Below are 14,870 nucleotides of genomic sequence, written 5' to 3' on the forward strand. Positions count from 1 at the left end.
CAATGTTACTATTGACCATAGACTCCAGTTTGCTTTGATTATAATTTTTCCCAAATACCATCCCCTTTCCAACACTCTGCCTGGTTGACATTCATTTGTTCTCCCATATGCAAGAACAGTTTTGTATTTGTACATTTAGTCACAATCATTGACCACTCCAGTTTTTGCTAAGTTAAACAGTCCCAGTCTTTATCTTCTGTCTTTTCCTCAGATGTCATTCATGCCCATAGCCTACCTCTTTCAGCTTTACTCATGGACATCTTTGTTCAGTGTACTTACAATATTTTGCTACCTTCTCACAGTGTTATGCTGTCTATTTCTGGATCTATACAATCAATCCTGCTGAACGTTCTGTAGTCCTTCAGCATCAGATGCCTGATCTCTACCTTCTTTCTATCTCCTGGTAGCCTGTGTTATCAGCTTTTAACTCTCAAAGTTTTCTCTTAATGTTAATTTGTATTATTGAGAACATACAGCATTTGTCCTTTTGTTTGTGGCTAACTGTGCTCAACACAATGTCCTCAAGGTTCATGCACGTTATTGTACGTTCCATGTCTTTGTTCTGTCTTACATCTGTGTGATATTCCATTGTGTGTATGTACCACAGTTTATTTATTTACCCGTCCGTTGATGGACATTTGGGCTCTTTCCAACCCTTGGCTATTGTGAATAATGTCACGATAAACATCAGTTTACAAATATCCATTTGTATCTTAGCTTTCAGTTCCTCTGAGTATATACCTAGTAACACAATAGCAGGGTTGTATGGCAAATCTATACTTAGCTTCCTGAGGAACTGCCACACTGTCATCCAGAGTGGTTGCACCATTCTACATTCTGACCAACAGTGAATAATGGTGCCTCTTTCTCCACATCATGTCCAGCACTTGTAATTTTCTGTTTTTTTTTTTTTTTTTTTTGATAATGGCCATTCTAGTAGGTGTGAGATGATATCTCATTATGGCTTTGATTTGCATTTCCCTAATAGCCCATGAAGTTGAGCATTTTTTCATGTTTTTGAGCCATTTGTATTTCCTCTTCAGAAAAGTGTCTGTTCATGTCTTTTGCCCATTTTTAAATTGGTTTGTTTGTCATTCTGTTGTTGAGTTGTAGGATCACTTTATACATTTGGGATATAAAACCCTTATCTGGGGTGGGCAGAAGATGGTGGCATAGAGAGGAGTGGAAGCTAAGTAGTCCCCCTGGAACAACTCAAAAAAACCAGAAACAACTAGTAAATAATCCAGAATAACTGTGGGGAGCCAAATGAGACTGTCCACTCATCATACACCAACCTGAACTGGGAGGAATGCCTGAGATCACAGCATAAAATCTGTAAGTAAAACCTGCGGATCCAGGTCGTGAGACCCCCTCCCCCATAGCCCAAGCTGCAAAGCCTCAAGGTGCCAGAGAGAAGCTGTCTCCCAGCAAGCGAATATAGCTCAGCTGAGCTCCAACTGGGGTTTTAAGTAGTGAGTGTGAACTGCTCACTACAGGTATGAATCCCCAAAAAACAGACAGAGGCTTTGGGTGACGACTGACCTGGGAGAGCTGGAGGGTCGCCTTGGACTGGGTCTGAAGGGGACTATCTGTTTCTTTTTCGGCTCAGTGGAGAAAGCCCCAGCCATTTTCAGTTCCCAGTGCTGGGACTCAAAGAAGGGTGGAGATAGCACAAGCAGAGAGAGAGACCATTGAAATGCTAATGACCTCCCCCCAGGGGATCTATCTTCTCTAAGAGGAGAGAGGTGGGGCCCTTTCCATTCAGAACCAGACCCCAGAGCCTGGGGGAACACCGCCATACCTCCTCACACCAGTCAAGAATTATAGGCTAACAGGTGCCAACTGCTGGGCAGAAAGGCACAGTGACCTGAGGCATCACAGGGTGGAGCAATTTTCTAAGACACACCCTCAGGGAAACCAGATACTGAATATTTCTTCCCTCTGGGACCTGAGCCTGTTCTGGTCTGGAAAAACCTGATTGGGGTAACCAAGGAAACCATGCCTAGACAACAGAAAATTACAACCTACACTAAGAAAAACAAAGTTATGGCCCAGTCAAAGGAACAAACGTACACTTCAACTGAGATACAGGAATTTAAACAACTAATGCTAAATCAATTCAAAAAGTTTAGAGAAGATATTCCAAAAGAGATAGAGGCTGTAAAGAAAACACTGGGCTACATAAGGCAAAAATCGAAAGTTCAAAAAAACAACTAGTAGAATCTATGGAAATGAAAGGTACAACACAAGAGATGGAAGACACAATGGAAATATACAACAGCAGATCTCAAGAGGCAGAAGAAAACACTCAGGAACTGGAGAACAAAACACCTGAAAGCCTACACACAAAGGAGCAGATGGAGAAAAGAATGAAAAAATATGAGCAATGTCTCTGGGAACTTAAAGATGAAACAAAGAACAAGAATGTACGTATCATTGGTGTCCCAGAAGGAGGAGAGAAGGGAAAAGGGGAAGAAGCAATAATAGAGGAAATAATTAATGAAAATTTCCCATCTCTTATGAAAGACATAAAATTACAGATCCAAGAAGCGCAGTGTACTCCAAACAGGATAGATCTGAATAGGCCTACACCAAGACACTTAATAATCAGATTATCAAATGTCAAAGACAAAGAGAGAATCCTGAAAGCAGCAAGAGAAACGCGATCCATTACATACAAAGGAAGCTTAATAAGACTATGTGCGGATCTCTCAGCAGAAACCATGGAGGCAAGAAGGAAGTGGTGTGATATATTTAAGACACTGAAAGAGGAAAACCACCAACCAAGAATCCTGTATCCAACAAAGCTGTCCTTCAAATATGAGGGAGAGCTCAAAATATTTTCTGACAAATAGACAATGAGAGACTTTGTGAACAAAACACCCGCCCTACAGGAAATACTAAAAGGAGCACTACAGAGTGATAGGAGAAGACAGGAGTGCATGGTTTGGAACACAATTTTGGGAGATGGTAGCACAGCAATGTAAGTACACTGAACAAAGATAACTATGAATATGGTTGAGAGAGGAAGGTTGGGAGCATGTGAGACACCAGAAGAAAGGAGGAAAGGTAAAGACTGGAACTGTGTAACTTGGTGAAATCTAGAGTGGTCAACAATTGTGATAAAATGCACAAATATGTTTTCTTACGAGGGAGAACAAGCAAATGTCAACCTTGCAAGGTGTTAAAAATGGGGAGGCATTGGTGGAGGGATGCAATCAATGTAAACTAGAGACTGTAACTAACAATCATTGTATTATGCTTCCTTTAATGTAACAAAGGTGATATACCAAGGTAAATGCAGATGGGGGGGGATAGGGGAGGCATGTTACACACTTGACATTGGTGGTGTTCTCTGACTCTTTACTTTGATTTAAGGTTATTTTTCCTTTTTCTGCTTCCTAGCTGTCATTTTTTTTTCCTCTTTCTTTTGCCTCTCTACCTTCTTTGACTCTCCCCTCTGCTTTGTGGAAGAAATGTAGATGCCCTTATATAGATGGTGGTGAAGGTGGTGAACAAATAAATATATGACCATACAGAAAAGCATTGATTATTTACTTAGGATGGAATGTATGGTGTGTGAACAAAACCATATTAAAAAAAAAATGGGTTGATGACAAAACCTTGAGGGCAATATACTGTGTGAAATAAGCCAGACACATAAGGACAAATATTGCAGGGACTCACTGATAGGAATTAATTATAATATGTAAACTCATAGACATGAAATATAAGATACCAAGATATAGGATGAGGCTTAAGAATGGGGAGTGGTTGCTTAGTATGAGCAGAATGTTCAACTAGGATGAACTTAAATGTTTGGAAACGAACAGAGGTCTCGGTAGCAAGATGTGAGAATAACAGTGCTGAATGGTGCATGAGTGAGGTGGAAAGGCGGAGCTCAGAGTCATATATGTCACCAGAAGAAAAGTTGGCGATCAAAAGATGGGAATGTATAAAACTGAATCCTATGTTGGGCAATGTCCATGATTAACTGTACAAATATTAGAAATCTCTTCCATGAACCAGACCAAATGTATGACAATACAATTAGAAGTTAATAATAGAGGAGCATATAGGGAAGAAATATATACCTATTGCAAACTATATACTACAGTTAGTAGTATCTCAACATTTTTTCATAAACAGTAACAAATGTACTGTACCAACACTATGAGTCAACAATTGAGTGGGGTTGGTTAGGGATATGGGAGGATTCGAGTTTCCTTTTCTTTTTTTCTTTTTTTCATCTTTCACTTTATTTCTTGTCTGGAGTAATGAAAAGTTTCTAAACATTGAACAAAAATTAAGTGTGGTGATGGATGCACAGCTGTATGAGGGTACCAGTGGCAACTGATTGTACACTTTGGATCTTTGGATAATTGTGTGGTATCTGAACAATCCTAATAAAAATTAAAAAAGGAAAAAAAAAACCCTTATCTGATATTTGGTTTCCAAATATTGTCTCCCACTGTGTAGACTGCCTTTTTACCTTTCTGACAAAGTCCTTTGATGTACAAAAGTGTTCAATTTTGAGGGGATCCCATTTGTCTGTTTGTTCTTTGGTTGCTCGTGCTTTGGGTGTAAGGTCTAGGAAACCACCTCCTATCAGAAGATCTTTAAGAAATTGCCCCACGTTTTCTTCTAAGTCTTATGGTCTTAGTGCTAATGTTTAAGTCTTTGATCCATTTTGAGTTAATTTTTATATAAGGTGTGAGATAGGGGTCCTCTTTTATTCTTTTAGATATGGATATCCAGTTCTCCAAACACCATGTATTGAAGAGACTGCTCTGTTCCGGTTGCTTTGGCTTGAATGCCTTATCAAAGATCAATTGTCCATAGATGAGAGAGTCTCTTTCTGAACACTCTATTCAATTCCATTGGTTGGTGTATCTATCCTTATGCCAGTAACATGCTGTTTTGAGCACTGTAGCTTTGTAATATGCTTCGAAGTCAGGTAGTATGAGACCTCCAACTTTGTTCCTCTTTCTCAAGATATTTTTGGCTATTCAGGGCACCTTGACCTTCCAAATAAATTTGGTTATTGGTTTTTCTATTTCTGCAAAGTAAGTTGTTGGGATTTTAATTGGTATTGCATTGAATCTATCAATCAGTTTAGGTAGAATTGACATATTAATTATATTTAGTCTTCCAATCCATGAACACAGTATGTTCTTCATTTTTTAGGTCCAGTTCAATTCCTTTTAGCAGTTTCTTGTAGTTTCCTTTGTATAGATCTTTTGTGGCCCTCATTAAGTTTATTCCTAAACACTCGATTCTTTTGGTTGCTATCATAAATGGAATTTTTTTTCTTGATTTCTTCCTCTTGTTGCATGTTACTTGTGTATAAGAACACTACAGATTTTTGCATGTTGATCTTGTAGCCTGCCACTTTGCTGTATTCATTGATTAGTTCTAATAGCTTTGCTGTAGATTTTTCTGGATTTTCTGCATATAGAATCATGTCATCTGCAAACAGTGAAAGTTTTACTTCTTCCTTTCCAATTTGGATGCCTTTTATTTCTTTTTCTTGCCTAATTGCTCTAGCTAGAACTTCCAGCACAATACTGAATAACAATGATGACAGTGGACATCCCTGTCTTGTTCTTGATCTTAGAGGGAAACCTTTCAGTCTCTCTCCATTGACTATGATGTTAGCTGTGGACTTTTCATGTATTGCCTTTATCATATTGAGAAACTTCCCTTCTATTCCTATCCTTTGAAGTGTTTTCATCAAGAAAGGATGTTGAATTTTGTCAAATGCCTTTTCTGCATTGATCAAGATGATCATGTGGTTCTTCTGTTTTGATTTATTTATGTGGTGTGTTACATTAATTGATTTTCTTGTGTTGAACCAGCCTTGCATACTGGGAATAAACCCCACTTGGTTGTGGTGTGTAATTCTTTTAATGTGCTACTGGATTCAATTTGAGAGTATTTTGTTGAGGATTTTTGCATCAACATTCATTAAAGAGATTGGTCTTTAATTTTCTTTCTTTTTTCTTGTTGTATCTTTGTATGATTTTGGTATTAGGGTGATGTTGGCTTCATCGAATGAGTTGGGTAGTTTTCCCTCCTCTTCAATTTTTTGAAGAGTTTGAGCAGAATTGGTATTAATTCTTTCTTAAATGCTTGGTAGAATTCACATATGAAGCCATCTGGTCCTGGGCTTTTCTTTTATGAGAGCTTTTTGATGACCAACTCAGTCTTTTTACTTGCGATTGGTTTGTTGAGGTTGTCTGTTTCTCCTAGGGTCAATGTTGGTTGTTTATGCTTTTCTAGGAAGTTGTCCATTTTTTGTAAGTTGTCTAGTTTATTAGCATATAGTTGCTTATAGTATCTTCTTATTATCTCCTATATTTCTACAGGGTCAGTAGTTATGTTTCCTTTCCTGTTTCTGACTGCATTTATTTGCAGCTGTTCTCTCTCTGTCTCTCTCTCTCTCTCTCTCTCTCTGTCTCTCTGTCTCTCTCTCTCTCTCATTAGCCTAGCTAGGGGTCCATCAATTTTGTTGATTTTCTTGAAGAACCAATGTCTGGTTTTGTTGATTATCTCTATTGTTTTCCTGTTCCTAGTTTCATTTATTTCTGCTCTCATCTTTGTTATTTCTTTCCTTCTGTTTGCTTTGGTGTGTTTGCTGTTCTTTCTCTGGTTCCTCCAGGTGGACAGTTAATTCCTCAATTTTTGCTCTCTCTTCTCTTTTAATAGGCATTTAGGGCAATAAATTTCCCTCTCAGAATTGCCTTTGCTGCACCCCATAAGTTTTGATATGTTGTGTTTTCATTGTCATTTGCCTCGAGGTATTTACTAATTTCTCTTGTAATTTCTTCCTTTACCCACTGGTTTTCTAAGAGTGTGCTGTTTAATCTACATATTTGTGAATTTTACAATCTTCTGCCAGTTATTTATTTCCAACTTCATTCCATTATGATCCAAGATAGTGTTCTTTATAATACCAATATTTTAAAAATTTGTTGAGATTTGCTTTGTGACCCAACATGTGGCCTATCCTAGAGAATGTTCTATGAACACTTGAGAAAAACATGTATCCTGCTGTTGTGGGGTGTAGTGTTGTATAAATGTCTGTCAAGTCTAGTTCATTTATCATGCAATTCAACATCTCTGTTTCCTTATTGATCCTCTCTGTAGATGTTCTATCCATTGATGAGAGCAGTGTATTGAAGTCTCCAGCTATTATTGGAGTTAACTACTTCTCCTTTCAGAGTTCTCAGTGTTTGCCTCATGAATTTTGGGGCACTCTGGCTTGGTGCATAAATATTTATGATTGTTATGTTTTCTTGATGAATTGACCCTTTTATTAATATATAGTGTCCTTCTTTGCCTCTTTTAATTGTTTTACTTTTGGATTCTACTTGGTCTGATACTAATATAGCTACTTCTGCATTTTTCTGGTTGCTGTTTGCATGAAATATCTTTTTGCAGCCTTTCACTTTTGGCCTATTTTTGTCCTTGTGTCTAAGGTGAGTTTCTTGTAGACAGCATATGGATGGGTCCTGTTTTTTAATCCATTCTGCCAGCCTGTGTTTTTTTATTGGGGAGTTTAATCCATTTACATTTAGTGTTATTACTGAAAGGGCAGTACTTCCTTCTATCATTTAGTTTTTTGGATTTTATATGTCATGTCTTATTTTTTCCTCTCTCTCTTTTTACCCTTCCTGATAATGTTCATTTCTACACTTTTCCAAACTTCTTTCTCCTGTCTTTTCTTATCTGCCTGTAGCACACCCTTTAGTATTTCCTGTAGCACCAGTCTCTTATTCACAAACTCTCTCAGTGTCTGTTTGTCTGAAAATATTTTAATCTCTCCCTCATTTTTTGAAGGACAGTTTTGCTGGATATAGAATTCTTGGTTGGCAGTTTTTCTCTTTCAGTATCTTAAATATATCATACCACTGTCTTCTCACCTCCATGGTTTCTGCAGAGAAATCTGTACATATTCTTGTTGAGCTTCTCTTGTATGTGATGGATTGCTTTTCTCCTGCTGCTTTCAGAATTCTCTATTTATCTTTGAAATTGGACAATCTGATCAGTAAGTGTCTTGGAGTAGGTTTATTGGGGTCTATTCTGTTTGGGGTGCGCTGTACTTCTTGAATCTCTAATTTTCTGTCTTTCATAACAGTTTGGAAATTTTCAGTGATTATTTCTTCTATTTTTCTTTGTGCCCCCTTTCCCCTCTCTTCTCCCTCTGGGACACCCATAACACATATAGTTGTGTGTTTCATGTTATCACTCAGCTCTCTAAAACTCTGCTCATATTTTTCCATTCTTTTCACCATCTGTTCTTTCTTGTGTGTGAATTCAGATGTCTGGTCTTCCAATACACTGATCCTTTCTTCTGCCTGTTTAAATCTACTGTTGTATCCCTCATTGTCTTTTTCATCTCCTCTATTATGCTTTTCATCCCCATATGTTCTGCCATTTGCCTTTTCAGGTTTATGAATTCTTCCTTGTGGTCATCCAGTATCCTCCTTATATCCTTCATCTCTTTTGCTATGTCTTCCCTCAGTTCATTTACTTGATTTTTGAATTGACTTAGATTTGTTTGAACATCTCCAATTAGTTCTTCCTTCAGTTCATTGAATTGATTTAGCAATAATTGCTTCAACTCCTGTGTCTTGGTTGAACTATTAGATTGTTCCTTTGGCTGGTCCATATTTTTGTGTTTCCTAGTATGGCTCATCTTAAGTTGTCTAGGTAACTGACTTTTTTGATTAGTTTATTCTGGAACTCATTTTCACTCTTTTACCTAGGGTTTTCTTGTTGGTTGGCTTTGCTCTCTAATCTTTGGTGTTTAGTTCAGCTTATTCTAGACCTCTAACTTAGGTTCTATTTAGTTGATCAAAGTTTTTCACCTCTTGTTTTTCTGCTTCTTGCCCTGCCTCTATGTAGCCTTTTTGTGTGAGTGTCTCCTCACCTATGGTCAACCCCAGTCATGTTTTCCCAGTCCAGAGAGGCCCAGGTCTCAGGAGGAGGGAATAGAGTTTCCTTGATAACGAGACCCTCCTGTGAGGCCTTTAGACTCTGTGCTTCTCCTGTGCTGTCCAGCAGGTGGTGCTTGCCAGCCCACAGTTCCCCCACCAGTGTAAAGAGGCGTGGAGCCTTTAGTTCTCCAGGTGACCCTGACCCTGTCGGGGGTGTCACTGACTGAAGCTGTTTTCTGAATTCCAGCCCCTGGGATCTGAGTTCCCACAAGGAGGGCTACCACTGCAGCTAGGCCACGCTCCCCTTTTCTTGGGAAGTTATGGTGTTTAGCGAATTTTCTCCACCACTAGACTTATTGCTTTTTCTCTCAGAGCTACCTTAGCTCTGCTCTTGTCTGGGCACAAATTGCAAGTATTGGAGGCTTTCTGTAACAGGCTTCTTAGAATAATTGTTTTAGAAAAAGAGAAAAATATTAAAAAAAACAAAAACAAAACAAAAAGAAAAAGAAGGGCCCAGTATGGACTGTTTACAGTCCTTGCAGATCTAATGGGCTATTGAAATGCTAAAAGACAAGGAGTTGAGGGCAACTAAGGAGCAATCAAGAAAGTAGAGAAACGGGCTTTTCAGGCAAGGTCCCTGGCCCCCTGGATTTGCATATTACCTGATTCTGTTTGAGCCCGGCCCTTCTCCATATTATGTTCACCCAAATTCCAAATAGTCTCTGTTTTATTTATTTATTTATTATTTATTTATTATTTATTTATTTATTTATTTATTTATTTATTGCTGTTTTTGCTAGCCCTATCTCTTCTCCACTGAGCTGACTGCTCCCTGATTCTCCAGTGCCTGTTCTCAGTTTATCTATGGTTATAGTTTTTTTTCTGCAGTCTGAGTTTGTTAATCAGTGGTGCAACTGCAGTTCTCTCTCCTGGTTCCCAGCACTGATGGCCCCTCCTCCCATGGGACTGTGCCTGGCAGGGAGGGGTGTGGGCCCCCTGGCCTGGAGAATTTACAGATTTCGCTGATCTCAGCTGTTGCATGTATTCATGAGTGTTGTATGAAGTATGTCCAGCCTCAAATTCCTCTGTGGTGTCCTTGAGTATTTTTAAGATCACTGTTTTAAAAGCTTTGTTTGGCAGGTCCATACTCTTGTCTTCTTTGTTGGTGTTTTCTGTATTTTTAGCCCCTTCCATTGATGGGCCATCGTCTCCTGATTCTTTGTTTGTCTTATACTCTTTTGTTGCAGACTATACATTTTAATATTTTAAAATGTTAACTACTGGGATTTATTTCCTGAGATTCTGTTTCTTGATTTTGTAACAAGCTGATGATAAGAAAGAGATTTTCTTGAACTTCAGCCCTCCTATCAGGAAGGTTTGCCCAAGGCAAATGCACCGTATGGAGTTTTCCCTATCTTTCTGGGCCTCTGTCGTGTCCTGAGTTTTGGCTTGTGGGTTGTTTTGGAATTCCCCCGCTTATAGGAATTTGATTGTCCCCTGTGTTTCCCAGGGACAGGCATCCCTCTCTGGGGTGTTTGAAGCCAGCAGGCCTTTGTCCCATACTGTCTACCTCTATAGTTTTTTTATACTCCTTTTGTTGTCTCAAGCAGCTTTTGCCTGGAGGGCAAATTCTGTGAAAAATGCACACTGGAGAGGACTTTCCCAAGTCAGTCTTACCCAGCCCAAACAGGGCCAGGGATCCATGGAGGCAGCCAAGTCCAGCTCCAAAGTGCCCTAGGGAGGGAATCAGGGGGGGCACCGAAAGCTTCTCCGACAGCTCCACAAAGCTGAGCTTTCCTGGTCTGTCCAGCAAATGCAGCCCTTCAGCTAACTGCCCCCCACAGTCCTGAGGAAGTGCAGTGTCTTTAATTCTCCCCCACCACCACCCTTGTCCAGGGAAGGTTGAAACGTGGTGCCCTCAGAGCCAGGTCCCCAGGGATCTGAATTCACTAATCAAAAGCTGTAATCAGTGATCAGCTGTGCCTACCCCTGGTTTGGGGGAATAGGATTTTTATGTCCCTTTCTGCCACCAGCAGGCCAGCCAGGTGCTAGGTCCCATGGCATCTTGCTGTGAGACTGGGGGATGAGTGCCAGTAGCCGCCAGCAATTTATAAACAGCGATTTACTGTTCTTTACCATGTATCAGCCTCTTCCCCCCACTCTTCCCTGGATGCTGTACAGTGTTCTTGTGACCTCCATCGTTTCAAAATAGCTGTTTGAGTCAGTTCTGCCTAGTTAGTAGTAGTTTCAGAGGAAGAACTGAGACCTAGAGCTCCCTACTCTTCCATCTTCCCACAATCTCCCCTAGACTGATAACTTTTTAAAATGTAAATGCCCGTAGTTCATTTTCTAAGCAGTCTAATCTTCCATATTATATAGCATTTATTATATGGCATATATTATATAGCATATATTATATAGCATAGTAAAATAAATACTATTAGCACTGGTTTCTATAAATACCAATAGACTGAAGCAGAGTTTAAATGCCTTGCTGCTTGTATTGACTCTTTGATGCAATAACTTTATAAAAACTTTTAGTGCTTAGGAAAACTAAGTTTATGACTTTTTTATGACATAAACAAATATGAGATTCAGCCACACTTGGAAAATAATTTAATATTATCTATTATCTAGATTATTTAAATGGAAATATCCATCCCATTTTGTATTGAAAATGGCTATAGTCTAATTCTCTGTATACAGTTTTAGGTGCTTTTTATATATTTTAGACTCTATATTTATCTTTTTCTTTTTTATGTCACAGGTAGGATCACGAGACCATTCAAATATCTCTGTTCCTTCAAGAGCTCCTCTTCCTGCTGATACAGTGGTGTTGGAGATTTTTTGCCATTGAAAGCTGAACTTGATACAACTTACACTTTCTTAAAGGAGACATTTTTAAATACTGTGCCCCATGCTCTGACATCCTCTCACTCCTCTCCAGTGATTACGTCTGCTAATTCAAAAGACCAAGTCAAATTGGATTATGACTTTATGAAATAAAAAAGGGAGGAAGAGTTAGCAGTACAATTAAAATTGTTTTGAAGGGGGATCTTCTTACCAGTTGAATTTTGTTTCAGCAACATGCGGCAGTGGGCTTTTAAAGAAATTGTGTAATATCTTGATGGGTGCGTGCATCTGGGGTCCTTTTGAATAAACATAATAGCCAACTTTTTTCCTTCTAAGTTTTATTTATTATCACAGTTGCTCATTTTTATGTAACATATTTTCAAATGTTAAAGAATGCACATTTTGGGTAATTTCCCCTCAGACTTAAAAAAATCAATAAGCCATTTTAGTCTCTATCTATCAAAGTTGTTTCATACTTGTCTATTTTAAAGCAGGACTGCAATACTTTAATAGGATTGAGAGAGCTATTTGAAATGTTATGCCAATGATTCTTGGTCATTCATGGCAGCCCTGCCATGGTTCACTGAGCCCCCCTCTTCTCTCTTGGTCAGCTCAACTGAAGACAAGCGTTTTAGTTGCAAACTTTAAGCAGCAGGTTGTGCAAAACAGAAATGATGTGACTGCTTCTCCTCCTGCACAATATGTCACTCCCTGGTCAATGTGAGAAGGTCAGGTTGCTCCTTGTAAAGCTACATGATACCACTTGCCCATTTGAACAAGGTAACTGCTGAAGCTGGGTCCCTGCAGCATTGAAACTCATCCTTTTATCAAGTCTGCATTTGATGAGAAAGTAGAGCAATTTTTCTGGGAGGATTTCTATGGTAATGTTTGAGCACTTCATAAGGACAGTTTGCCCACACCAGTGGTAGCAGGTAATATATTTAGTATTAGCTGAAAAACTTCAAGGTAATGGCATTTTGACCTTCAAAATAGGCTCCGTTTTTGTTTTTATTGTTGGTAGGACCCAAGAGTGACGCCCATCTTTGATGCTGACAGAATTTAAAACAGGCCATTGCCCTGCATTTTCTGCCTTGTAGCACACAAAAGTAATTGTATGTCAGGCGCGATGTCGGGGAGCTGACAAGATGCCCCAGTGACATTTCAGCTAGAAAGAGCAAGTGTCTTGCAACCAAGTGGTCAAATATCAAATAATAGGTCAAGCAGAAGGAGCTGAGTTCTAACCACAAAGAGGTTTCTGGTAACTTACTTGACAAGCTTTCAGGCGCTTCGTGGCATTAACAAAGTGATGTTCTGTTGGGTATCGCTAGATGGACTTTTCTTTATCGCCTTCAAAGATCAGACATTGACATTGATTAAACTCTTTAACTAACCCTTAAAGGTTAATCCTGCAGTTTGCATCATGGTAAGTGAAGAACAAAAGGAATATTTGTAATATCTGTTTTTGTATTAATCATTATAACTCCCGAGTGATATTAACTTATGATATGAACTGTAGTATTTGACAAAGAGTTTTGTTGTAAAATCCCTATTTTATATTGTTTTTCATTATGGAGAAGTGATATGTTAGAAAATAACAGTATGTATTATGGAGGTCTATGTTGTCTTATATGATCTTTACAGTGGCATTTGCTTCAAATATCACCAACGTACTTTTTGTTTGGCCATGGTAAATAAACTGTGTATCCCAACTATTTATGTTATTAGGCCAAAAGTGGCCAAATGATTTTATGCATCTGAAGTAATAACAGCATTCATACTGTAGTATGTGTAGCACAGTAGATTTGCTTTTAATACTAACTCAATATAAATTAGCTTTACACATGAACTTTAGAAGCTTTTATATGTGGAGGTAAAATTACATCGCTAACCAATTTCTCTTAATTCTTCCTTTGAATTCTTTTTTATTAACCATTCTGGTTTTCAGTATTATGGAACATGCCATGTCATATAATATGTATGGATTTCGACTTGCGAATTTATTACAACACAGGAAGTGTTGTTGATTGTTTTATATAGATCATAGGATATTTCAGCACATTTTCTGAATCCTTTCTTCTGCCATTTACCCAATGATTGTCCATATAGAACTTGATAAACAGGTTTTTAGTACATGTGATATTATTGAGCTTCCAATTGTCACACTATAGAAAAACGATGTTTACTCTGTATAACTTACATGTCTGTGTGTGTGTGTGTGTAAGTCTATTTCCACAATCCTACTAACTTAAGAGGAATAGGCACCCTTATAAACTTTGCCTTGGACCAAGCCTTGTCTTCCAGCCTTAATTTTGCTGTTAGTGGGATAACACCAAATATAAATTTATGTCTCTCCATATTATATGGATATCTGATTGTACAGATATATTTTATACAGTAATTCTGAAGTATAAAATCAAAATGATCATTAAATCACAATCAAAGCAGGTCACACTTACAGCCAACTAGATGCTAACGGCCATAGAAACTGAAGGATGAGCCTCCTGAGCGATCATTAGTATTCACTACCGAATATAGTTAATATTTTATACCATATGCTCTTTTCCCAGAAGTCAGACCCAGCAGGAGGAGGAGATTAATGACATATCCTATGGAGATCTGAGAAACTCTAGACTGCTTCTGAGTACCTTCGTGACCAATTGCTGCATATTTGAGATCTGTGTTGTGATGTAAGGACAGTTGCTCTATCAGCTTCTTTAACTCCTCAAGGAGTAGACATTTTCTCAGGAGAATAACTTTAAATATTTTTGTAGGAGAAAGAAGTTTACTTTGCACTCAGTATGTGGGATTTTATTACCAACCTTCTGTGATCTAGAAAAATGCCTCTATCACCCATCACCATCAAAGACATTCTTAAAGAATTGTTCTCATACCCAAATCACACTTACTTACAGGAAGTTTGCTAGCATTCTTAATATAACATTTTAGAGGGTCATAACAAAAATGCAAGAGGTTTTGGAAATTGCAGGAATTAATTCCAGTTCAATGATTATTAATGACATAGGTAAATAACTCTTTAATAGTAGAATGAGCAATTCAAATTTTCAGATGTCTGAT

General features: G+C 38.3%; 1 protein-coding gene across 1 annotated transcript in view; it reads left to right on the top strand.

The window, feature by feature from the left end:
• The window catches only part of CCDC171 (coiled-coil domain containing 171), a 524,774-nt gene extending 511,594 nt beyond the window's left edge, over positions 1-13,180 (top strand). Inside the window, 3 exon segments of the mRNA XM_037797175.1 lie at positions 11,710-11,770; positions 11,773-11,907; positions 11,910-13,180. Of these exon segments, the coding sequence (XP_037653103.1) occupies positions 11,710-11,770; positions 11,773-11,907; positions 11,910-11,935 (222 nt within the window). The 3' untranslated portion in view covers positions 11,936-13,180.
• The last annotated feature ends 1,690 nt before the right edge of the window (positions 13,181-14,870 follow it).

The sequence above is a fragment of the Choloepus didactylus genome, chromosome 10, assembly GCF_015220235.1.
Source record: "Choloepus didactylus isolate mChoDid1 chromosome 10, mChoDid1.pri, whole genome shotgun sequence".
Classification (NCBI taxonomy): Eukaryota; Metazoa; Chordata; class Mammalia; order Pilosa; family Megalonychidae; genus Choloepus; species Choloepus didactylus.